We start from the raw sequence: 25,697 nt of genomic DNA on the forward strand, positions 1-25,697 counted from the left end.
AACATTTTCAAATATCATAATAAAAAACATACTTTAAACTCCACCATGACACATTTTTTCTTGAAGACGGCCACCCCCTTCTCTTTCTCATGGGCAGACAGCTGAGAAACTGTTTGCTAAGCCAAGTGTCAGTCTTTACACCTTCATTGATTTCATATTCAAGGTTGTAAAATAACGGTACTAACAAGAAATTGCTCAGTCTAAGAATATTCAAAAATTAGCAGAGTTTGACTGTGGTAAATGAAAGGAATCTAATTCAGATTCTCAGGAGATTCTCATTTTGAGTTTCTAAAAAGCAATTGTTCACTGCAGGTGACAAGTATTAAACTGAATTTCCTTTGTGGGTATGAACAGTCAAGAAACTGAAGTATCTAGCTTCATATTGATCAATAAAGTTGGAGAGGGCCATGATTGCAATGAACTATTTTCTTTGTTCAAGAAGTAATTTCATGTTAGATCCTATCCAAAATATGTTTCAATACCAAACTAAAATTTATCTCACTGATAATAAAATGAAGTTTTGTTCTCTTATACACTTACTGTTAAGTAAGGTCTTAATTCCTTTATTTATTACAGTAGCCAAGTGTAAAATAAGGTATTTTATCTAAATAAAAGTAACACAATCACAGCAAGGTATTTTTAAAAACCTTGTTACTTGACAAATTGTAACCATGTATATATCAAAATGTACATTTGTAACTTTTGGAATGCTAGTTTACAGAGGGTAAGAGTCCTGTCTTTTAGGGGTATTAACTATTCTTCTCACACCTCCAATCACAAATACATTTTGCAAATGATCATCAGAGATAAAGGTTTCCTCCTTTTAGAATTACATTATAATCCTGTCTCCCTGTAAACAATTTCCTGGCAGGCTGAATTTGGTCACATCTATTCCATTTCTCACCCTCAAATTTACTTCTAGTACAATGATTAGTCAAGCTCACATTAGCCAGAGCCGTCACACTCACACCATTCTGTAACAACAGTGACAGCCACCAATTACTATTGAATTTTCATGCATCAGTTAGTATTACTCCTAATTAGTATTTCCTTTACATACCTTTTTGCTAAAATCTCTGATTTCTCTGAATTTTCAATAGACAGGATGTAAAGGTTAATAAACCAGGTCAGTGAGTATTGGTACATGGGCTCGATGTTAGCTAGATCAGCAATGGAGAAGAACAGGATGGTGGAATGGATGGCAATAGGCCGATAGCCCATGCGGGTGTTATCTATCTTCTTTTCTGTCTCTTCTGCTACTTCCTGCTTTTGAGAAATCTCATTAGCCAAAGCCTTGGAGGAAGATAATATCTTAATAGCGGTTTCATCTTCTAATATATTGCCTTCCGAAGATGAAAGAACTTCTAAAATCTTGTCTTCTATTTCTTTTAACTGCCTGGAATAAAACACAATTTTCTCAGAAGAAAAAGAAATCATTTAAATTCACTTCACGCACACACTCTTGTCTAGGAAACCAAGAGCTTGTGACCTAAAGAAACGCATCACTTTGTGACAAAACACCCGTAACGGTGATGTTGTATAATTAATTTCTTATCTTAACAAAATGTCAAAAAGACGGGACTTTCTGCTCCACTTCTCTTTCCGACGATCATTTACGTGGTAACTAGAGGGAGAGGTGTGAGCCGATCTGCTCTGCCATCAAGTATCTTGGCCCTGAGTGAACTGAAAGTATCACTCCATTTATTTTCTAACATTGTTCATGACTTCTAGAGCTTTGCCCTTTGTACCTATGGTAGAGATATTACGAGCAGAAAGCGGGATGTGGTGTGTTCATTCAGACTGGGCTCTGGTGAAAGGAGAGAACATCAGTTACATCGTCAATACTAAAACTTTTGTGCTAAGACTTTGTTGAGTAGTTGAATATTCATTGCCATGACTTGTGATAGACCTTCCAGTTCTTCCAGTGCCTGAGAACTTGTTTGTAAAAATATACTCTTACGCAGTTTTCCAAATTAACATAGAGGCATTGTAATACCTTCTATTTTCCTTTTACATCTCCCTATTCAATGCACCTACTAAACCTAACAGAATAGATCTTTAAAATGTACTTTAATCCATTCTAAGTGATCTTGAAACAAGAACAATTCTGTGGGTTTTTTGTTTTTGTTTTTGTTTTTTTTTAGAAAGAGAGCACATGTGAGTGGGGGATGGGGCAGTGGGGGGCGGGTAGGAGAAGAGAGAATCTTAAGCAGACTCCGCGCTAGGCATGGAGCCTGAGATCATTACCTGAGCCAAAATCAAGAGTCCAACACTTAACCCACTGAGCCACCCAGGCACCCCAACAATTCTGTGTTTTATAATGTTTGAAACCTTTTGTTTTCAGCTCCTTGTAGTATCAAGGCTTGTTTTTCTTCTTCAAGGTCTGGCCTCTCTCGTGCCACCACAATTCCCAACAGCTGATCTTGCATTCCCTCAGAAGTGATCATGAAGTTTAATAATGTTACCTATAAATGAAACATACAAGAATTGCACCATTATTTCTATTGAGAAAGCCTCCACTTTTATAAGTTCTGACCTTAAAATTAACTCTATTTACTATAGTAGTATATGTGAAAAGTGGAAATTTATAGAGATTATGATTAAAGATATAATAATATAATATTTCAAAGGGTTTTGTTTGGTGATCAATTTATTCCTATTTCAAACTGATCCAATTTCTGACAACTGTTTAATCCCCAAATCAATTAGAATCATACTGCCTGGATGAGCTAATTTACATGTTACGGATCCAGGTGGTATCAAAAAGTAGAGGAAATCTTATCAAGTGAGATAGGAGGAAAAAGAACACTGTTATTACTTGTTACGCGCACATATATTTACAATGTGACAATCATATTACATGCTATATAATGTATGATATACAATGTATATAATATTACAATATGGCCTATTATATAATCATATTACAATATGAACAGCCACTATTGTGACTTAGGGAATGTACATTTTAATGGTGTCCATCAAGGTGAAATCTATCAACACTTACTTTATCCCAGTATATAATGGCTCTTACAGGTTCTGTTTCCTACATCTTAAAATTCCTCCTCCCCTAGTTCTTTCCCATGAGTGGGACAGTAATCATGCTGAGGTCTCTTTTTCACATAGCAAATAAATAATTCATTCTCTTTCTCCCACAATCCCTCCCAGCTACAGAATGATCTCTCTTTGTGCCTTCACAACTATACTTATTGAAAATGTTATTTATATATGCTTTCTGTCTCTACCTCATTCCATTCTTCAGTGCTCTACAATCTACTCTCATCCCAGCCTCCATACACCCATCAATACACACAGCAATAAACTAGAGAAACTCTCTGGTTCTGGTCATCAATGAACCCATAGGTCAATAAACACTTACTTGACCTTGGCTTAATTTGAGTCTCCCTACCCCCCACCCTGGCCTTTTTAATCATCTATTTTGCAATCTGCCTGCTCTCTGCCCTGTGTCTTGAGTTCAGGTCCATACTTATGTCTTGAGCATCACCTCCCATACCTCCTTTCCACGTGCCTTTCATTTCTGCTACGCTAAACTTCTGGTGGAATCCCATGCACACCGGCTGTGAAATGTCTGCATGTGCTTCAGCTCTGGCTGCTAAGTGGGAGACTCTATGTTTCCCCACCTTTCCTAGTAAGAGAATTTGAGAATATTCCCTCTGCAAGAACAGAGTAATTCCATTCCTGTAAGAAAATGTCCTATGACAGAGATCAGAAAGTGTAAGACAGTTTTTGGCAGTGCCCCTAGGAAGCTGACCCCCTCCTCTGCCCAAACCCAGCAACTTCTCCATGGTGGTTTCCTCTTGCTTAAATTTCCCCCCGCACACCCTCATTTGACCTGTGGTAGGCCTTGGATAGCACTAGGGATAGATTACATGAGCATAATCATACATTTAGATGGGAGAATAAGAAATTCCTGACATCGAGCAATTAAAAAACTCATTAAATGCTATTTTGTAATTCTCTATTGCTTTGTCATATATTCATGGGAAAAAAGAAAGCTTTCAAGAGATTTTCCCTCTTGACATGAGAAACCAAGTGCACAAGTTATATTTGCTTCAATCCCCAAACCATAGTCATAATATTGAGGGAAATGTATGTTTTATAACTTTTACCTCATTGTATTCAGACCCAAGGAGGTATTCATTCATATGTCATTAACGCTGCATCTTTCGAGATCAAGATTTTTGTAAGTCTAGGTATTTGCTCACAAATAAACATTTAAACAAATAATAAAGAAACATTTCAAATTCTACAACAATTTCATAATTTTATTTTCATTTAGATTCAAAAGGATTAAAGCAGCATGATATCATCCCTTGGGTACTTTTGAAAGCAAAGGTACATAAAAGACCCTAAAAATAGGATTTGGAGGAAGTATTTTAATTTGTAAATGAAAGCAAGTAACTGCCTCACTATGTTTTCTAATCCCTGTTTAATCAATCCTAGCAATTAAAAATAATGAAGCAATAAGACACCCTAGGGATCTCAAGGATTTCAATACTGAATCATAGATCAGTTTCTTCCCCATAGCAGTTTATGACTCCTATAACTAGTTACTGGTGAACTAAGAACTGTTAGTTATTTGTGAAATTTACATAGATCTTACTGAAAAGTAAAAATGGTTTTCCAGGTCATCTGTTAAAAAAAAATTTAACACAGCTTTGGGATTTTAACATTTTCTTTTATGTTCCATTCTTTCTCATTTATATTTAAAAGTTAAATAATAATGTTAATCGTTCACACTCATATAACACTATGTGCTGGCCCTTATTCTAAGCCTTTACATAGATTAATTTATTTAGTCTTTGTACCACTCTATGAGATGGATATTTATAATTCCTGTTTTCTAGACTAGAGAGTGGAGGCAGAGAGATTAAATAATTTGGCTAATGTCACACAATTGGCAAATGATAAAGTTAGGATTTGAACCAAGGTAGTCTGGCTTCAGAATCCATGTTCTTAAGATACTACCTCTCCTAATAGACAATACACAATTGTTAGGTGTTTAGATAACATTTATTTTAATTAGATTAAAAAAGTGGCCAAGAATTTCCATATTTTAACATTGTGTTTTTAAAACCAACCTCAAGGGTTACCCCACTTTCCCCCAGTCTTCTTGGCTTCTCTGAATGTCCAGTCTAAAGTATGTCCCCAATTTTGAGCTCCTGTGTTTTCCTAGTCATAAAAATTGTCACTTAACATACACATTACTTACAATGTAAACCTCTTGCGAGCAGTGACCATGTTTATTCATCTTGGAGGGAATGAATTATGTCATCTTTGTGCATCTTCTACCTCTTCAGAGAGATGCCTACATTAATTTAAATATTTCCAATAAAGGACAGTTTTTGAACTCTCTAAGTCTTGTCTCCATATGCAACTTTCAAAATCTGAATCAACATTTCTTAATGCCCTCTCCTGCTAGCTTCTGTAAATGAAAGTTGTCCCTCCTTCCCTTGCTCATTCCATAAACATTGATCAAGTGCCAACCTTATCGAGTGCTAAGATTTGGGAATAAAAAATGGAATGATCTCCAGGAGCTCAGTCGCAGATTAATGTCTCAAGTAATTTTAGACATGGACTAAAACGTTAAACTTTGTTCTTGAAAGGAATTTCTAGTATTTTCAAAGAACCACTGATAAAAATCAGTTCTTTTAAGTAATTATATAAAGTCAGATAGCAGCAACCTTATTCTGAGAAAGAAGAATGGGTTTTTGTTCATTCCAATGCCAAGAATTATATTATCATTTATTACAAAGGAGGTACATATATGTCATCTATTCTTAACAATGAAATTCTAAGAACAATATCAATTATAGAAATTAGATTTTCAAAGTCTTTTTTTCACTGCACAATGAAGGCTCCTTTATTACTTACATGCACACACAAAATAAACATTTGGAAATAATTATAGCAATTTCGGGAAATGCCAAAAAAGGACAAAATATATTTTTCTTAGGAAGACCTGTTCTTCTTATGCCTTAGGAGGAAAATATAGTTACTAATTATAAAATTCAATAAAGAAATATTCACTTTAGATACTGGCCTTTACTGATGTTTCAGGAAGATAATGAGGATTTCTTAGCTTGGTAGTAATATAGAAGCGGAAATCTGGTGCGTATTCAATGGTAGAGTCCCCAAGTCGGATACATGTACTCCCACCCTGCTTAAAGGTCTGTTTTAGTAGAAGAGGTTCCAGAATAGGATCTAGTTCTTCTCCAACATTTTCTAGCAACACTGGAGTAAAATCAGAAAAAGATGCCATGTTATTTTAAATACTGACTGTAAACATTCAACCCTCCAAATTCTTGCAGCTCCTAGATTGCTATTATTCCTGGTTACCTATAAAATTATTTTTGTCCTCTCAGTATAAGGAAATGGTGTCATAAAAAATAATTGTATGCCTGCGGGATGGGTTGAAATGGTGGGTCTATCTGGTCCTTTTGCGTCATCCTTCCATACATCTTGGCTATAGTCCTACTCGGGGCTCCCCACCTGGTCTGCCATCCACTGTATGTCCAAGTATGATGGCAGGGAGGTATATCCGTCTGAGACACCAGAGAATAAGCATTTCAAGTTGTAGTTATTTAAATGGTTATTATATTTTTAATTATAAAGTAACTCACGCTTATTGTAGAACATGTGGAAGTGTAGGAAAGAATAAAAGTGTTAAATAAGGAGGCCGTTAGACCGAGTTGGCTCTAATGTTATGGTGATCTAAGGAAGCAAACCAAAATCTAAGCTTATGAAGGTCTCAAGGTGACAAGGTCAAATCAAAATCAAAATCCTAAGGATAACCAAATACGAACAGCCAATGAAATTTTAAGCTATTGCCAATCAAATAATTTCTTTTCTTTGCTCCCTACTTGCTCTCTCTCCCCAGCTCTGGACAGTGGAGCACCCTAACCACTTCCAGTTTGGCAACGCCCAATTCCAACTAATTTTTCCTCAAATAAACTCTTAGAATGTTTAGTATGGCTCAGCTTATCTTTTAAATGTTTTACATAATTGACTCATACTCATATATAGCTTGATAGAAAAATGACACAAAACTATGTTTGATAATTAGTTGAATAAATTTTTCGCTTTGGCATTTTTATTAATCTTTTTCTATACACAATTGAGACTAAACAATAGATCTAATTTTGCATCCTAATTATTTTGCTTGATATTATCCCATAAATATTCCAATTAAAACTAATAAACATGTTTTTAATTACTGCATAATAGTCTCATATTAATTTTATCTCATTTTTAAAGTCAACTCTCTATTGTTAGATATTTGGATTGTTTTCTGTTCTCAAAATTACAAACAGCACTGTGTACAAAAACTTTGTGCTTAAGAATTTTTTTTTTAAAGATTTATTTATTTGATGAAGAGAGACAGTGAGAGAGGGGACACAAGCAGGGGGAGCGGGAGAGGGAGAAGCAGGCTTCCCGCCGAGCAGGGAGGCTGGCGTGGGACTCCATCTCAGGACCCTGGGACCATGACCTGAGCCGAAGGCAGAACTTAATGACTGAGCCACCCAGGAGCCCCTTAAGAATATTTTCTTATGACAGCATTCTAGAAGGGGAATCCGTGGATGAAAGCTCAGTGACATTGTTAAGGTTCATGATACATTTGCCAAATTAGTCTTATATTTTGGGGTTTGGGGTGCTACTGCAGCCAACCTTGAATAATGGTGTTTTGCACAAGTCCTTTGAGGTCCTGGATGTGCAATCTTGATGGGAAAGGGCATCCGGATGACAGGTATTTGAACCTCTATTGCCATTAAAGTACAGACGTACTCTGCTCCTTCCCAGAGGTTACACCTGGCTAAATGAATTCCTAAAATTGTCTTGTCAATTTCCTTCACTGCCAACATCTTAATTAACCAAAGCAGGCATGTCAGATGATTTTAAAATTCATTTTCATTTTCTGCTCGAATAAAATGATTATTTTTCATACTTAAATAATATGAATGCATTATAATGGATTAAATACATTAATCTATTATTTAGATTGCTTCCATTTTTCTATTGTTAATAATGCTACAGTGAACATCTTTTTGAATAAACCCTTGTGTTCATCTCTGATTACTTAATCAAGCTGGAGTCCTAGAAGTACAATTAATTTAAAGGCTATTTATATTGCCAAATTACTTTCCTGAATGGCGGTAGAAATTTCGGAGTTGCAGTGAGCACTCTTTTTTCCCCTTTTAAATCTGTTTTTATATAATATTGTACTTATAAATGCCAGGCCCCATGCTGGCATTTTATTTTCTCATCCTCAAATGTTTTAAAGAACATGGAATATTGTTACCCCAGTTTTACATTTGGGGAAACTGGTGCCAGACAACAGAGCTAAAATTTCAGTTAAATCAGCTAGTAAATGACAAAGCAGACACTTGAACTGAGCAGTGTGGCTTCTTCCACAGCTCCCTTGACAACCATGTGAGACGGCCGGCATTAAATACTGTATTCGTGACTTTTACAACTTAAAAGGTAAAAAATAGTTAAAATTTGTATTCAAGGCTTGATGTTTTAGATGTTCTTTGTCTAATTACATTTTTGCCTCTGGACATTGTCTATTAGTATACTGGCCTATTCCCCTATTCTGTATGTTATTTACAATTTGGTACAACTCCAAGTGATAAAAAACCCACAATGATCGTGACATGAAAAAGAAGGACTTTATATTCCATGTAAAGGGAGCCTGAGGTAATCAGTCCAGGTTTGGAAGGACAGTGTGTCTGAACTGTCAGAGATTCAAGTTGGGGCCATCTTGCTCCTTCACTCTTCTTATTATATGGCTTTGATCTTTTTTGGCCAAAATGGCCTTTCAAGGGCATCCACATTCCAACCATCACAAAGAAAGAAAAAACAGAAAAGGAGAAAACATCCTTTAAGAAGATTTCCTGAGAATCACAAATGGCACTTCCACTGACATTTTGATGGCCAGACCACAGTCACATGATCATATACAATCACAATGGAAGTTAGAAAATTTCTTTCTTAACTATGAATGCAATGTTGCCCATGGAAACACAGGGGAACCAATAGGTCTGGGAACAAATATCATTCATTGTCATAAAGTGCTAGTTTTAAAACTTTATTTGTATCTTTTAACATTGTTATAGCAAATAGCTCCCCTGTTGCCCATTTCCTGCTTGTTTTCAAATTTGCTTACCCTTCTTTTTACATTTTTTCTTACTTGTAGAAATTTTCAAACCTTGGTTAGGGGTACTCAGATGGCTCAGTTGGTGGAGCACCAGACTGGCTCAGGTCATGATCTCAAGGTTGTGAGATCGAGCCCTGTATCAGACTCTGTGCTCAGCACCAAGTAGGCTTGGGATTTGGGATTCTTTCCCTCTTCCTCTGCCTCCCTGCCACACTGTCCACTCATGTTATCTCTTTAAAATAAATAATAAAATCTTTTAAAAATTTTTTCAAGCTTTGTTCAAAAGCAAAAAGAACAGTATACTGAAACTGATATACAGATCATCCAGCTTTGACCCTTGTAAATTTAGTCAATCTTCTTTCATTTCTTCCTCCTCTCACCCTGGATTATTTACAAATAAATCCTAGATATCATAAATCTTCACCTTCATATATTTGACTAAGTACCTCTGAAAGGTAAAGACTCTTTTTTTAAAAATTGCCACAGCTGGGGTGCCTGGGTGGTTCAGTTGGTTAAGCATCCAACTCTGATTTCCACTCAGGTCATGATCTCAGGGTTGTGAGATCAAGCCCCACGTGGGGCTCCCTGTTCAGTGGGGAGTCCTCTTGAGATTCTCTCTCTCCCTCTCCCTCTGCCCCTACCTCTCCCCATCTCTCTTTCTATCTCTAAAATAAATCTTTAAAAAAATTGCCACAGCTTAAAAAATTATCAATAATTCAAAATTTTATCAAATATATGGCAAGGAATAGGTTTCCATATTGTCTTAAAATATTTTAATTTTTAAAAATTTTTTATTTATTTTTCAATAGGCTCCACACCCAACATGGAGCTTGAACTCACAACCCTGAGATCAAGAGTCAATGCTCTACCAACTGAGCCAGCCAGGTGTCCATCTTAAAATATTTTGATTATAGTTTGATTGCTTAAATTGGGATACAAATAAATTCCATAAATTATAATTGCTTGATAATCTCCTAAGTTTAATGTTTCTTGGCTTAGCTTATAAATTTTTAGAGTCAAATCTATTAATCTTTTTCTTTATCAATTGTGTATTCTCTTACAAAGTTCTTTCTCAAAGACAAGTTAGTTATTCCCCTATGTTCTTTTAGCATTTATGTCCTCTATTTTTTTCTTTCATATTTAATACTTTAATTCATCTAGAACACATTTTGGTGTGAGGTGAGACTCTGACTTAATACATTTTTCCACATACCACTTCTTCAACAGCATTTGCTGAATAACCTATAATTTTTCCATTGGTTCATAACACTTACTTTATAATGCATTAAAGGCTTACATGTATTAGAGTTTATTCCAGAACTTATTCCAGTTAATTGCAAACTCACTCTTCTTCTGAATTTTTATTGGCTCTTTCATTTCTTTCTTCTAGGTTAACTTTAGCATTATTTCTAAAACATGTATTTCTGAAAGAGTTGACATGTTTACAACATTTAGTTTTCTTATCAGACCAAATGAGATGTCCTACTCAAATCTTCATGTTTTTCTGTGAAGTTTTGTCATTCTTTTACTATGCATTGTTAAGGTCATGCTAAGTTTTTCTTTTATTTTGTTTTGCTTCGTATTCACTGGTTGACTAGAATCACTACACACTCAACTTTTTCTCAGTTGTTATTTTAAAATATTCTTTTTGGAATATAACTACTCCATTAAATTCTTTTATCCTAATGATTTTTAACTAATTTTCTTTGATTTTCTAGATGAGATATATTATTTACAAATAAAATATTATTTCCTCTTTCCAAATGTTATTGCACTCTCATTGTTTCTTATTTTATTGCACTGAAAAAAGCTTTCCTAATAATGTTAAGCAACAACAGTGATACTAGATACTGATATCTCATTTTTATTTTTACATGATCATATTTTTAAAATCAATTGTTAGAATAAGATACGAACTGGAAATTCTGTTTATGAAATGTTATAACCTTAAAATTTTGCTTGATTGCCTCAACTTTTATTAACAGCAATTTTTTGAATAAAATCTCATCTTTAAATTATTTTTCCCTAAAAATATACAATTTCAGCCCCTACACCAATTTGTTTCCTATTTTGAAATGGAATTGAGAGTGTCTATATTAATATATATGAGTCTTTTCAAAGCTAAAATACATATTATAAAACTTAAATATTATAGACTTGATTCTTTTCCCCAGAAGTGAGAATGTATTCCTCACTAACAGAGTCAAGTATTATGCCTGTTTTCTGTAGCATCCTGATTTCAAAGAAATCTGTTGTCAGAATTGAATATTTACTATATTATAAGCCTTGGTGAAAAATCAAAAGTATTCTAAACTTAAGAAACAGGAAAAAGAACAAAAATCTATAGGTACACGAATTATCAGAGAATGTTATTCTTAATTTAACTACTTTAGTTTGACCCCTTTAACTTTTATTTTTTTTTATTATTATTTTTTTAAAGATTTTATTTATTCATTTGAGACACAGAGATACAGATACAGAGAGAGAGCATGAGCAGGGAGAGAGGCAGAGGGAGAGGGAGAAGCAGGCTCCTCGCTGAGCCAGGAGCCCGATGTGGGGCTCGATCCCAGGACCCTGGGATCATGACCTGAGCTGAAGGCAGATGCTTAACCGACTGAGCCACTCAGGCACCCCGACCCCTTTAACTTTTAAGTAGATAAAAATATGTTTCAGGTTAAAATACAGGAGCAAAAATTAATAAGACAGGCTTTTCTTCATATTTCTGCCATCACAGTTAATAATATACTGGTTTATGTAAAAACCCTTGCTCATTTCCAAATGTCAGCTCATCACAGTACTTGCAAAGCTAGTGGGAAACCAAGATTGGAGACCAAACACATGCTGCTAATATCTTTTTAGGAAGGCAGAACATCTCACTAAAAACAGTTATCGTTACTAAAAGAAATATAGAGGAAACCCAAGTATTCCTTTCATAGCTAATTTTCACTTAGGACAGCAACTGCTATCAGGTTTTTTTTAAATTATGAATTATCTGTTCTATGTTAGACTTCAAATTAATAAAAAAAAATCTTCTGTGTATTATGTTCAACAATGTAGCATATTGCATTCAGACGAGATTCAACCATTTCAAACCACCTCCTGGGTACACTCAAAGAGCTTGGAGGTGAGAAGCAAACAGTTACGTACATAATAATAAGGGCAACAGTAGAAATTTGTAAAAACTTCATTATTGGCATTTCACTGGAGAGGTCGAGATGTCATGGGAAGAGAGGTTTTTGAGCTGTACCTTAAAGGATGAGCTTAAAAGAATTGACCAAGTAGATGGAAGAAAACAGAAAGCCAAGAGATGTGAAGTGATACCAGGTCATACGTACTCCCAGTTCCTGTGTACCCCATATCCCATGTTCTAACCCTCATCACACGTGTAATCTTGGTCTCCCTCTTTAAACCAATAAGCTCCAAAACAGCAGAGACCAAGTCTGTCTTGTTCATGCTATGTTTTCAGTGGCATGTGGTAGTTGAAAAACAAATATTTGAATAAACAAGCAAATGAGTAAGTGAGGGAAAAATTAAACCAGAAGTAGTTTTGCATGTTGGATGCAAGGGGGAAAAGAAAACAAAGTGCTAGGAGACAAAGGGAAGGAAGGCTCAGGTACGACAGATGTTGCTCTAAGGCAAAGATTATTTTTCAGAGAGTTAATGAAAAGTTATTCAGAGATTTTCTATACAAGTTGATGTCTTTTTTAAATTTTGTCTTATTTTTCCAGCTTTAGTGGGGTATAAACAAATTGATTTATCAGCAATATTTATATGATTAATATTCTATGCACACCTTATTCACTGATGTAGCTAATATAAATGTATCTTTATTTTCTAGAACATGGCTTTTAAACTTTTTTTGCAAGCAGTAGGATACTTTTTTTTCCCAAAGAGGATATCATCTTAAAACTTAATATAAACAAAGAAAAGGGAGGCCTGCTCTGGCTGAAGCAGAGGCAGGTGGATGAAGGAAAAGAAAAGCTCTGCCTTCTCTACTCAGGCTGCCAGCAAGGGATGATGCATCAAAAGCCACTGTTCTTGAATAGACCAATATCTAACATAACTTTTAAATGGAAGTCTTTAACTGCTTATGTTTTAAAACTGTAACAGTAACCAATTCTTTTACTTGAAGTTCCGATATAAAAATAGTTATAAAAAGCTGCCATCTGTTATTCTTTCTATAATAGATTTAAAATTTTCACTTTTCTCTGATGATTAGATATTGTAAATAATCACTATCCATTTTTAAAGTAGTTCATTCCCCCAAAGTAGGTTAAAGCAACTGTGAGTGGCCCAGTAGGCACTGGACAAAGGCAGAAGACTTGGGGACTAGTTTTGGCACTCCCCATAACTGGGATACAATCTTGGTTAAGCCACATAACTAACATTCTCTAGCACCTCACTTACTTTGTTGATAAAATGAAGTGGTTGGAATTACTATTGGATTTCATATTTTTATGGGCACAACTCCAAGTAAGAAATACATTTTAAATTTTGACCAAGCATATACATACATATACAGATAAAACTTCAAAAATTTCATGAACTAATGCTTACCTTGACTCCATGCTATGCTGCCTAATCTATTCTATTCCTTTCTCCTGCGTTTCATTGAAAAATGCTGGTCATGACCCACTAAAAGTCGATTTTCTCTCCCACAGTTTGGAAGCCACTAGACTCTATCTCCATGGTCCTTTCTTCTCTAAAATGATGGAACACTAACATCAAGATCCATGACTGAGACTGTAGAATCTCAGAATGTCAGGCACGTGGTAGATGCTAAATGATCGGGGTTATTTTTGTTTGTTTTTTGTTTGTTTTTGTTTTTGCTTTACCGTATCAAGGAAATTTGACTAAGTGAAATCAAGTAATTTTAATTAAAGTATTTAAGGTGCCAATTCTTTCAAGAAATATTCCCTATTTCTTTTAATTCTCATAAACATCTGTGCCTTTTTTATTATGCTAATATAATTAAATATAACACTAATATAATTAAAAGAGAATATGTGTACACCACATAGTAAATCTCCAACTAAGAAACAACACACATCGAATTTATCAGACACTACCATAAGTAGCCAAAGCACAGTAACTCATTTCCTCTTCACACTCTCTGGTCAAAGTACAGATGGGGAAACTGAGTCTCAGATCACTGAACTAAACAATGAGTAACAGAGGCAGGTACTCTAATTCCAGCGCTAGTGCACCTACCCATAACAGCATAGTGGTTCTAACAAGAGTTAGTGACATATGTCCACTTTCTATGTATATTACAGTTAGTTATACTATTATACTATGCATATTGTCTGATGCTATTAAACAAGCAAGATATTTGATAGTAGAGATGTTTGCCCTTTCTCCTGACACCTTTATCACTATATTCTAATACCAGTTGGATGAACGAAATACCATTTGCTTGTGTGTCTGTGTGTCCATTTACACAAACACAGATTTTGTAGGTAGCCTTAGTTTTTTCATTTCATGTGCACCCTAACCAAACCTAAAATTTATATATTTTAAAGATTAGCTCATTATTAATTTGCAAAAATAAAATGTCCATAAGACTACCCAAAAGATTTGTTGTAATTCTTCCAAGCAGTACTAGCTCTAATAGCAACTGAGATTTGCTAAACTCATAGTAGGGATAAATATGCGGTGTTTTCATAATGTTTACATTTATTTATTTGGTCAAGTAAATAGTCAAAATCTGATAGGTAACATAGATTTAAAATGTGACAACCCCGATTTACTCAAATCATAAGTATTTTGTTTTGACAAATGTGACACGTGAAAAATCCTTGTCATGTTTCTAATCTCTCCACTATGGCAGATAATAGTCAGCCGTGCGAAATGTGCATTCACTTCTCTGCCACTTTGGTAGGACAATCGAAGGAAGAATAAATACATAATAGGACTAATGTTGTGTTAAAATACTTCTGGCATATCAAGTGGCCTTTTTCATTGCAGAAGTGGAGTTATAACAAGCACTAAAGAATGGCAAAGCACAGACAACAATGAAAACAGTTACTTTAGAGGATGCATCACAAATGAATCTTGGGACAAAAAACCTGACCCGCGAGAACAATAATCTCTCAAGTTCCTGATTATCAATAAGTAATGAAAGACATAACAAAGTCATTGTTTACTGAAGATGAGTCTGACACAAATATCTTTTTAAAAAAGAAAAAACCTACATCCTTTTGGGTTAACTGTGCCCTCCCCAGGCAGTTCTGTAACGTATATTTATTATTCACATACTTACCAGGGGTACCAAACTGGATGCAATTTTCCAGAGTCCTGACATAGTCAGGATCATTTAATTTAATCAGATGAAGACTATTGGTTTTTTCCATGTTCTTGATCCATTTATTAGCCTGGCCTTGAGGATCTATCATCAGAGGCCACCTTCTTGCATTCCTGGAAGGGGGAAGAAAGACAATGCTGGCCAAGTCATGATTTGTCTCTAGGCTACTTAATCATGCACACATCTCTTGCTTATAGTTTATGCTTTACAGTAATATTTTACTTTTTAACTTATTGTCAGAAACTATGATCTTATAGCAGAGACATTTAGATTGAGCAGGCTATTAAAATGACAACTCTAAAAAAAAATCACCTGGCAAACACGTTTTTTACTTCTTTTGGAAAATCACAATTCTCTAAAGATTAAATTACATTTTTGAAAAAAAAAATTGCTGCTCTTGTTAGTTAATTCAATTAATTAACCATCAAGAATACTGCAAATCAGGAAATTCCAGTTCTTCACTAGGCCCTGCCCTTCATTAATTACTCCTGTGACCCTGAACAAGTCATCTCCATTTCTTGGCTTCAATCTGCTATTATTTGTACAAGAGGGAAAGAGAAAGGATTGAGACATCATCTCTCTCTTTTTGAAATCTAGACCATTAAAGATATAATGGTTTTAAAAAAAAAAAAAAGGTAAAAAGCCTGATTTTAATCATCTTACCTTCTTGGACCCTAAAGTGTTAACACAACTGTTGATCCAGGATTTGTATCAAACACTTGTATATGTCATATTTGTAGTTCATTACATATTTGTGAGCTTCCTACAGACAGAAATACATTCTCTGAAAGTCCATTTTTGCACTCTGGTGAGCTCATACTTCCTGCTATATTGTCACCTCCCTCTTTTATAAGAACAAGAGCAGTAAACCATGAGGCAGCCAGCTTATCTTCCAGGGTGCTGTGGGGTCACACAGAGTTAGCCAAGATCTGCCATCACCAAATGGTATCCAACCATCTAGCTCTCTGCATTGTGTGAAATGGAATCAGCATTAAGATTACTGTTTTTTTCTCTTGGAAGTTTCAGTAAACACAAGCCATAATTTTGGCCACGTTCCTACAGATACTGTCATAGTCTTCAAAAGTGAGCACAGAAAAAGTACACAGATTGTTAGAAGAGCAAAAGGAGAAAACAAAAGGTGACTGGGGCAAAAATAAAACAAAACAATGTGGGGCTAGAAAGGGTAATTGATTTGATTTCATCTCATTATAATATGAATTTAGAATTTTATTGAATAATCTGTCCCAAATGGAAGTAATCATGCTAAAGCATTTAAGTTAGAACCTAGCATAAAACACGTAGCTTATATGATAAAGAAGATAGTCTAGTCCTCCAATATTGGCATTGTATGATGTAATAGTCAGCTTGAAATTGAATGACTCCCTCTTCTTTCTGTTGTTTCCACAATTTTTAGCCATGATACTCACATTCACGCTGTTCCTTTGTCCAAAATGCACTTCTCCTTCATTTTTTCATGTTCAAGTCCTACTCATGTTTCAAGGTCAGTTCAAATGGTATGCGATACACAAAGTACCATAGACTGTCTTAACAGAAATTTATTTTCCCACAGTTCTAAAGGCTGGAAGTCCAAGATCAAGGTGCTGGCAGGTTTGGTTTCTTTAGAGGCCTTTCTTTTTGGCCTGCAAACAACATAGCTCTCTTGCTGTATCCTCATGTGGGCCTTTCCTCTGTGCGTGCATTCCTGGTATCTCTGAATATGAGGACACCAGTCCTATTGAATTAGAGCTCCACCCTTATGACCCCACTTATCCTTAATTACCTCTTTAAAGGCCCTCTCTCCAGATAGTCACACTGGGGGTAATACAGTCAACATGTGAATGGGGAGGGTGGACAATTCAGTCCACACCATAATGTTAGTTATATTTAGTAAGAAATGAGACTGAAAGAGTAGTGTAATATCTTAAATGTAATCAACTAATAAAAAGAGAACCATATCCATAAGAAACTAAAGGGAGTAAGAAGGAAAATTAGAAAGAAGTAAAACTTATAAATATGTAAGTTTCATTCTGTTACATTTTAGAAATATTTTTAAGTTGGGAGGATTATGTGTGTTAGCATTTATGCTTCCCTAAAGAAACTGAATGACTCACTCTTCCTTCTGTTGCTTCCATAATTTTTAACCACAATACCCATGTTGACACTGTTCCTTTGTCCCAAATGCACGTCTCATCCTTTCGTGTTCAAGTCCTACTAACATTTCAGGGTCAGCTCAAATGTTATGCAATACACAAACCCATCTTGGTTTCTTTTCTCTCACAACCTCTTTAGCAGTTCATCCGTATTACATTTATGGCACTCTGAATAAATGATCATATTCTGTTACGGTAATTTTACAATTTGTTAATGGCATCACTCATCTAAATTGGATATTCTTTGAGGGAAAGGTCCACTGTGATTCTTCTTTATCCCTTTTCCCTAGATCTAATAAAGTGTGATAACCTACTGGAAGGTAAACAACAAAAAGCATCTGGCAAACATCATACAGGTTAACAGATTCTTAAAACAGGCATTTTCTAAGCAGTCATCCCTGCATGGGGAATACCAGTCCAAAGAACACCATCTCAAATTTGGAGGAAAGGATTCTGGTGCTGACTAACCTGGGCTAAGTCTGCCATAGCCTTTCTCTTCGGCTGATTATAATGATATTATCCATTATAATGGATAAAATGCAAAATTTTACTTACAGATTCTAAAAACTAAATAATAAAAAGTGAATGGGAAGAAAGTTAAAACTTGAGGAATGACCAGTAAGGGGGTAGTACGTTTCTTGTGTGTTTGTCATCGTTGTTTTTTCCTTTCTATCTTCTGGCTTTGGTTGAAAGACAGGCCTAATGGGGGACCTGGGCAAGAGGCCCAGGTAGCAAAAATTCAAACTAGAAGACAGAAAATGATAATGTGTGAGCTGGAGAGGGTGGGGCAGCCACAGAACTGTAATCCCACACAGAAGCAGGGATAGTGCAGGCACTACACTGAGAGAAAACCAATCACTGTGGATAACAGAGCTGGGCAAAGGGGCCTGTGCTGTGCATGGTGGGTAACCATAATCTTAGTCTGCTCAGGCTGTTCCAACAAATGACCAGAGACTGGGTAGCTTAAATAACAGATGTTTTTCACAGTTCTGGAGGCTGGGAAGCCCAGGAATCAAGATCCCAGTCCAGTGATCTGGTTTGCAGATGGCAGTCTTCTCGCCACCTCCTCACATGGCAAACAACAGAGTGATCATCCCTCTGTGTCTCTTAAGGGCACTACCCCCGTTCAAGACTCCACCCTCATGTCCCAATAACCTTCCAAGGCTGCAACTCCAAATGCCATCACAATGGTGACTTAGGCTCAACATATCAATTTGGTGGATACAAAGATTTAGTCCAAAGCAGGAAGAACCCCAGTATTTTCCTTTTTTCCTCTTGCCGCTTTGCCCCAAGTATGGACACGTGTCATACAAAAGTTTGGGAAGCTGAAACTCTGAGGGAATGCCATCATTTTGGACAGAAAAATACAGAGAAAGGGGTCCCTGGGATATGGAAAGTAAGGGAGAAATTCTGGAGGAGTCAGACCCAAAGAAAGGATTCCCTAATTCAGACACAAGTTCTGAGCTCACTACCAAGCTCTACATGTGTAAAACACATCCAAAGAAGCATACCAAAGGCTTTGGGCTATATTTTTTTAATGTTCACCTTTACCTTGTGGAGGATGCTTATAATAACTGCTTTAAAGTTTTGTGTTTTTTTTCCTGGTTAGCTAACTGAATATATAAAAAAAAAGTTCCAGGGTGTAATCCAAAATTACCTGACATACAAAGAGCCAGAATAGGACTAATTCTCAAAGAAAAAGCAAGATGCTGGAATTACCAGGAAAAAAAACCACAAAACTTTAAAGCAGTTATTATAAGCATCCTCCACAAGGTAAAGGTGAACATTAAAAAAATAAATAAATAAATGATCAGGGCACCTGAGTGGCTCAGTTAGTTAAGCATCGGACTCTTGATTTCTGCTCAGGTCATGATCTCATGGGCCATGAGACTGAGCCTTGTGGCAGGCTCCGTGCTAAGCGGGGAGTCTGCTTATTATTTCTCCCTCTCTCTCTGCCTCTCCCATGGGTTGAGCTCTCTCGCTAAATAAATAAAATCTTTAAAAATAGATAAATGGAAAGAGGTGTTTGTAGCAGAGAAACAGAAAAAATAAAAAGAACTAAAAGGAAATTTTAGAGCTGAAAAATTTCTGAAATAAGAATTCCAGTATAAGGATTTGATTGTAGAAAGGAGATGACAGAGGAAAGTTAGTGATCTAAAAGACAGATGCATACAAATAATCTAATTTGAACACTTAAAGAGAAAAAAAAAAAAGATAAAACAAACAGAGCCTCCAAGACCTGTGAGAAAATATTAAGAGATTTATTCATGTGATGGGGGTCCCAGGAGAGGAGAAGGAGATTAATACAGAAAACATATTTGAAAAAAATAATGACTGAAACTTTTTCAAATTCAGTGAAACACATAAATTTACAGTTTCACAAAGCTGAGCAATCCTCAATAAAGGAGAAACTAAGAAACAAAAACAAAAATAAAACACAAAAATGCACACACCCCCAGATACACTAAAACTGCTAAAAACCAAAGATTTGAAAGAATATTTTTGAAAGCAGCCAGAGAAAAGTGATATATTACATATAGATGACAATTATTCAAATGACTGCAGATTTCACCTCAGAAATCATAGAGCCAGAACACAGTAGAACATTCTTAGTAGAATGAAAAGAACTGTCAACACAGAACTCTATATCTAAATAAATATCTAAAAATATCCCCCCAAAATAAAGGTAAAATAAAGACATTCTTGGATCAAGGAAACTAAGAAAATTCTTTGCCAGCAGACAAGGAAAACAAATTCTAAAGTTCTTCACTCTGAAGGGAAATGATACCACAATAAATTTTAGAAAGAAAAAAAGAGCAATGAATTGGTAAATATCATTAGACTGTTTTTCTCCTCTTAACTTCTTTAAAATATGAGACACTAAACATTAAGTTGGGGGGAGCTTTAAAGTATACAGATGTAATACATAGGACTACTGTAACATAATCAGGGGAGGGTAAAGGAGACCTACATGGTTGCAAGCCTTCTAGATTTTAATTGAAGTGGCAAAATATTATCTCTAAGTAGATAGAAAAATTTGTACTAAAAAATAATGCAAAGGATTATAGTGAAAATGGAATACTAAAAATTGTGGCTTATTCAAATAATCCAATAGAATGAGAAACAGAGCAACAAAAATTAGAGGTAAAAACAGAAAAGGAAAATAATAAAATGGTAGATCTAAATACAATTATACCAACCACATTAAGTATAAAGTTGTCTAAACATACTAATTAATGGAGAGAGATTATCAGTTTGGAAAAATATAACCTCTAACTGTATGCTGTCTACAAGATACAGATACCTTAAATATAGTAATATATTTACATTAAACAAAATCATGGTGAAAGATACACCATGCAAACACTAATAAAAAAAAGCTGAATTGTATATAGACTTAAGAAGAAATATTATCAGAGATAAAGAGAGACATTACATAATAATAAAAGAGTCAATTTACCATGAAGACATAACAATCCTACGTGCCTATGCATCTAACAACAGAGCTCCAAAACACATGAGGCCAAAACTAATAGAACTGAAGGGACAATAAGTAGACAGCAAATTAGCAAGGATATGGAAGATGTGAACAACACTATCACACAACTCAACTTAACTGACATTTAAAGAACCCACTACTGAATAATAGCAAAATACGTATTTTTTCCAGTATATAAGGAACATTCACAAAGACAGACCATATTTATACCATAAAACAAACTTTCACACATTTTTTTAAAGATTTTATTTATTTATTTGACAGAGAGAGACACAGCAAGAGAGGGAACACAAGCAGGGGGAGTGGGAGAGGGAGAAGCAGGCTTCCCGTGGAGCAGGGAGCCCGACACAGGGCTCGATCCCAGGACCCTAGGATAATGACCTGAGCCGAAGGCAGACGCTTAACAGCTGAGCCACCCAGGCACCCCAAAACTTAACGTATTTAAAAGAACTGGAATCATACAATGTATATTCTCTGAACATAATGGAATTAAGTTACAAATTAAAAAATAACAGAAGATACCTTAAAATGTATCAAATATTTGGAAATTAATGTATTTTTAAAAGACCTATAAAGAGGAAGTCTCTGAGAAATAAGAATGTATTTTAAACGAAATGAAAATACAACATATCAAAATTTGTGCTATGCAGCTAAAGCAGTGCTTAGTGGGAAATGTACAGCAGTAAATGCATAGATTAGAAAAGAAGAAAAATCTAAAATTGGTAACTTAAGCATTCACCTCAGGAAACCACAGAAAGAAGAGTAGTTTAGGCCAGAAACAAGCATAAGGAAAGAACAAATATTAAAGCAGAAGTCAATAAAATGGAAAACCAAAAAGATGGAGAAAAACAATGAAATGAAAGCCTTATTCTTAGATAGGATCTGGAAAAATTATCAAACTCTATCTAGACTGATCAAGATAAGCAAAGAAAATGCTAATTACTGATATCAGGAATGATAAAGAAGATTATCATTATAGATCCTGCAGAGATTAAAAGGATGGCAAGGGAATACTACAAACAACTCTATGTCCACAAATTTGACAATTTAGTTGAAATGGACCAATTTCTTGAAAGATAGAAACTACCAAAACTCACTTAATAATAGATAACTTAAATTTTCTTTAACTATTAAGATAACTTCAACTCTTTCAAATTTGGAATCATAGATAACATCTCCCAACAAAGAAAGTTCCAGGCACAAATAGTTTCTTTGGTTATTTCTGCAAAACATTTAAGGAAGAGATAATACTACATAATCTCTTCCAGAAAATAGAATGGGAGAGAACACTTTCCAATTTGTTTTATGAGGACAGCATTACCTTGATGATGAAACTGTATAGACATTGAAAAAAAAAAGAAAGCACATACCAATATCCCTTATAAATAGAAAAATCTTCAAGAAAGTACCAGCAAATTGAATCAGAAATATATAAAAAGGAGAATACTTGAAGACCAGGTAGGGTTTTTCCTGGAAAAGCAAGACTAGTCAAACATTTAAAACATCAATCAATACAGTTCACCATATTAACAAACTAAACTTAAAAAATATATCTCAGTAGACACAAAACAAGCACTTGACAAAATTTAACATGTATTAAAGATAAAAACCCTCAGCAAACTAGGAACAGAGGGAATTTCCTTTACCTGATAAAAGGGATGTACAAAAAATCCTACAGCTGATACAGTATGTCTTATTGAAAGGCTAATTCATTTCCCCTAAGATTAGGAAAAGGCAACAATGTGCAATTTCATCTCCCCTATTCAACATTATAATAGCCAGTGTAAATTATATTTGTATAACAAGTATTCTTACACTAGCCAATAAAAAAAGTCCTTGACAGTACCATAAGCCAAGAAAAAAAAATTAAGAGGCATAATATTAGAAATTACGAAATGAAAGTGCCTCTATTTGCAGAGTTTGTCTCTGTACAATATCCTAATGACTCTATATAAAAGATCCTAGAACTAATAAATGAATTTATCAAGGTCACAAGGTCATGGTCAATATTCAAAAATCAATTGCTTTTCAAATACCAGCAATGAACAACTGAATAAACTTTTTTAAAGTACCATTTACAATAGCACACAAAAATTAAAAAGTATTGGATATAAATCTAACAATGAAATACTGATGAAAGAAATCAAAGGATATCTAAAAAAAACAGAAACATGATAAAAAGTGTCTGCACAACAAAAGAAACAATCAACAAAACTAAAAGAAAGCCTATGGGATGGGAGAAGATATTGTAAATGACATCAGATAAAGGGTTAGGATCCAAAATCTATAAAGAACTTCTTAAACTCAACACCCAAAAAACAAATAATCCAGTTCAGAAATGGGCAGAAGACATGAATAGACATTTTCCAAAGAAGATATCCAGATGGCTAACAGTCACATGAAAAGATGCCCAACATCACTCATCAAATCAAAACCATGATGAGATACCACCTCACACATGTCAGAATGGCTAAAATTAACACAAGAAACAGATGTTGGCGAGAATACAGAGAAAGGGGAACCCCCTTACACTGTTGGTGGGAAAGCAAACTGGTGCAGCCACTGTGGAAAACAGTAAGGAGTTTCCTCAAAAAGGTAAAAATAGAACCACCTTATAATCCAGCAATTGCACTATTAGGTATTTAGGGGTATTCAAAGGGGTACCTGCATCCTGATGTTTATAGCAGCATTATCAACTATAGCTAAATTATGGAAAGGGCCCAAATGTCCATAGACTGATGAATGGATAAAGAGGTGGTGCATATATATACAATGGAATACTACTCAACCATCAAAAACAATGAAATCTTGCCATTTGCAATGATGTGGATGGGGCTAGAATATATTATGGTAAGTGAAATAAAGCAGAGAAAGACAATATCATATGTGGAATTTAAGAAACAAAACAGATGAACATATGGGAAGGGAGAAAAAAAGAGAGAGAAGGAAACAAACCATAAGAAACTTTTTTTTTTTAAAGATTTTATTTATTTATTTGACAGAGAGAGACAGCGAGAGAGGGAACACAAGCAGGGGGAGCGGGAAAGGGAGAAGCGGGCTTCCCGCTGAGCAGGGAGCCCAATGCAGGGCTCGATCCCAGGACCCTGAGATCATGATCTGAGCTGAAGGCAGACGCTTAATGACTGAGCCACCCAGGCACCCCACCATAAGAAACTCTTAATGATAGAGAACAAACTGAGGGTTGCTGGAAGGGAGGTTGGTGGGGGATGGGCTTGGGGGATGGGTATTAGGAGGGCATTTGTTATGATGAGCACTGGGTGTTATACGTAAGTGATGAGTCACTAAACTCTACTCCTGAAACCAGAATTACACTATATGTTAACTAGAATTTAAATAAAAATTTAAAAAAAAAAAAGAAAAAATTTTAAAACAGGGATATATTGTGTTTCCTTTAGAAGACTTATTGTCAATTTTTCTCAAATTGATGTATAGATTCAATGCAGTTCCAATCAAAATTCCAGCAAGGATCTTTTATAGATATTTAAAAACTGATTCCAAAATTTATAATGAGAGGTAAAAAATAGACACCACAATTTTGAAAAAAAAAAAAAAAAAAAAAGCAAAGTTGGAAGACATATAATCTAACTTCAAGACCTAATATAAAGCTATACTAATCAAGGCAATGCAGTTTTTGCATCAAGACAGAAAAGTAGATCAATAGAACAGAATAGACAATCCAGAAATAGACCTACATATATGTGGATAACGGACTTTCAACAAAGATGTAGAAATAATTCAACGGAAAGAGTAATGTGTTTCTTTGTTTGTTTGTTTGTTTTGTTCTTAAGATTTTATTTCTTTATTTGACAGAGAGAGAGAGAGCATGAGCAGTGGGAGCAGCAGAGGGAGAGGGAGAAGTAGGCTCCCCGCCAAGTGGGGGGAGCCCGATGTGGGGCTCGATCCCAGGACCTGAGCCGAAGGCAGCCACTTAACCAACTGAGCCCCCCAGGTGCCCTGGAAAAAGTAATGTTTTAAAAAATGTTGTGCTGGAACAATTGTGTGTGTGTGTGTGTATTTACACAGTACTCTCTCTCTATATATTTATATATTTACTATATATATTTACTATTTATATATATATATTTATACAAGTACTATCTTGGTATATTTATACAGACAGAGATGCTGTTCCATACCCAGTTAACAATTATATGAAACTTATTTTCCCCAAACAACACCCCCAATATAATATCTTTTTGATTCAAAAGCAGGACAATGTTGTGACTTCAGTTGTTTTTTTCTTTTAAAGCAAATTTTGCTTTTATTTATTTTTAAGATTTATTTATTTATGAGAGCACGCACCGTGCGCACACCCACACCCACCCACACCCACACACATGAGCTGGGAGAGGGGGCGAGGGGGAGGGAGAGGAAGAGGGAAAGAATCCAGCAGACTCTGCACTGAGCACGGAGCCCAGTGTAGGGCTTGATCTCACCACCCATGAGATCATGCATGACCTGAGCTGAAAGCAAGATTTCATTTAAAGATTAGGGCTTCTATAGAATAACATATCAAATGAATAAAATTTCAAAGGAGACATTCTT

At 35.2% G+C, this 25,697-nt stretch overlaps 1 protein-coding gene across 1 annotated transcript in view; it reads right to left on the bottom strand.

Moving 5' to 3' along the window:
* The window catches only part of DNAH7 (dynein axonemal heavy chain 7), a 243,274-nt gene that overhangs the window by 57,909 nt on the left and 159,668 nt on the right, over positions 1-25,697 (bottom strand). Inside the window, exons 46-49 of the mRNA XM_064585828.1 lie at positions 15,441-15,595; positions 6,065-6,255; positions 2,332-2,465; positions 1,061-1,396 (exon numbers count right to left, since the gene is read on the bottom strand). Of these exons, the coding sequence (XP_064441898.1) occupies positions 1,061-1,396; positions 2,332-2,465; positions 6,065-6,255; positions 15,441-15,595 (816 nt within the window). The remainder of the gene's footprint in view (positions 1-1,060; positions 1,397-2,331; positions 2,466-6,064; positions 6,256-15,440; positions 15,596-25,697) is intronic.

Source organism: Mirounga angustirostris, unplaced genomic scaffold (assembly GCF_029215605.1).
Source record: "Mirounga angustirostris isolate CCGP_5_RB_7025 unplaced genomic scaffold, mMirAng1.0.hap1 SCAF_3, whole genome shotgun sequence".
In the NCBI taxonomy this organism is placed as follows: domain Eukaryota; kingdom Metazoa; phylum Chordata; class Mammalia; order Carnivora; family Phocidae; genus Mirounga; species Mirounga angustirostris.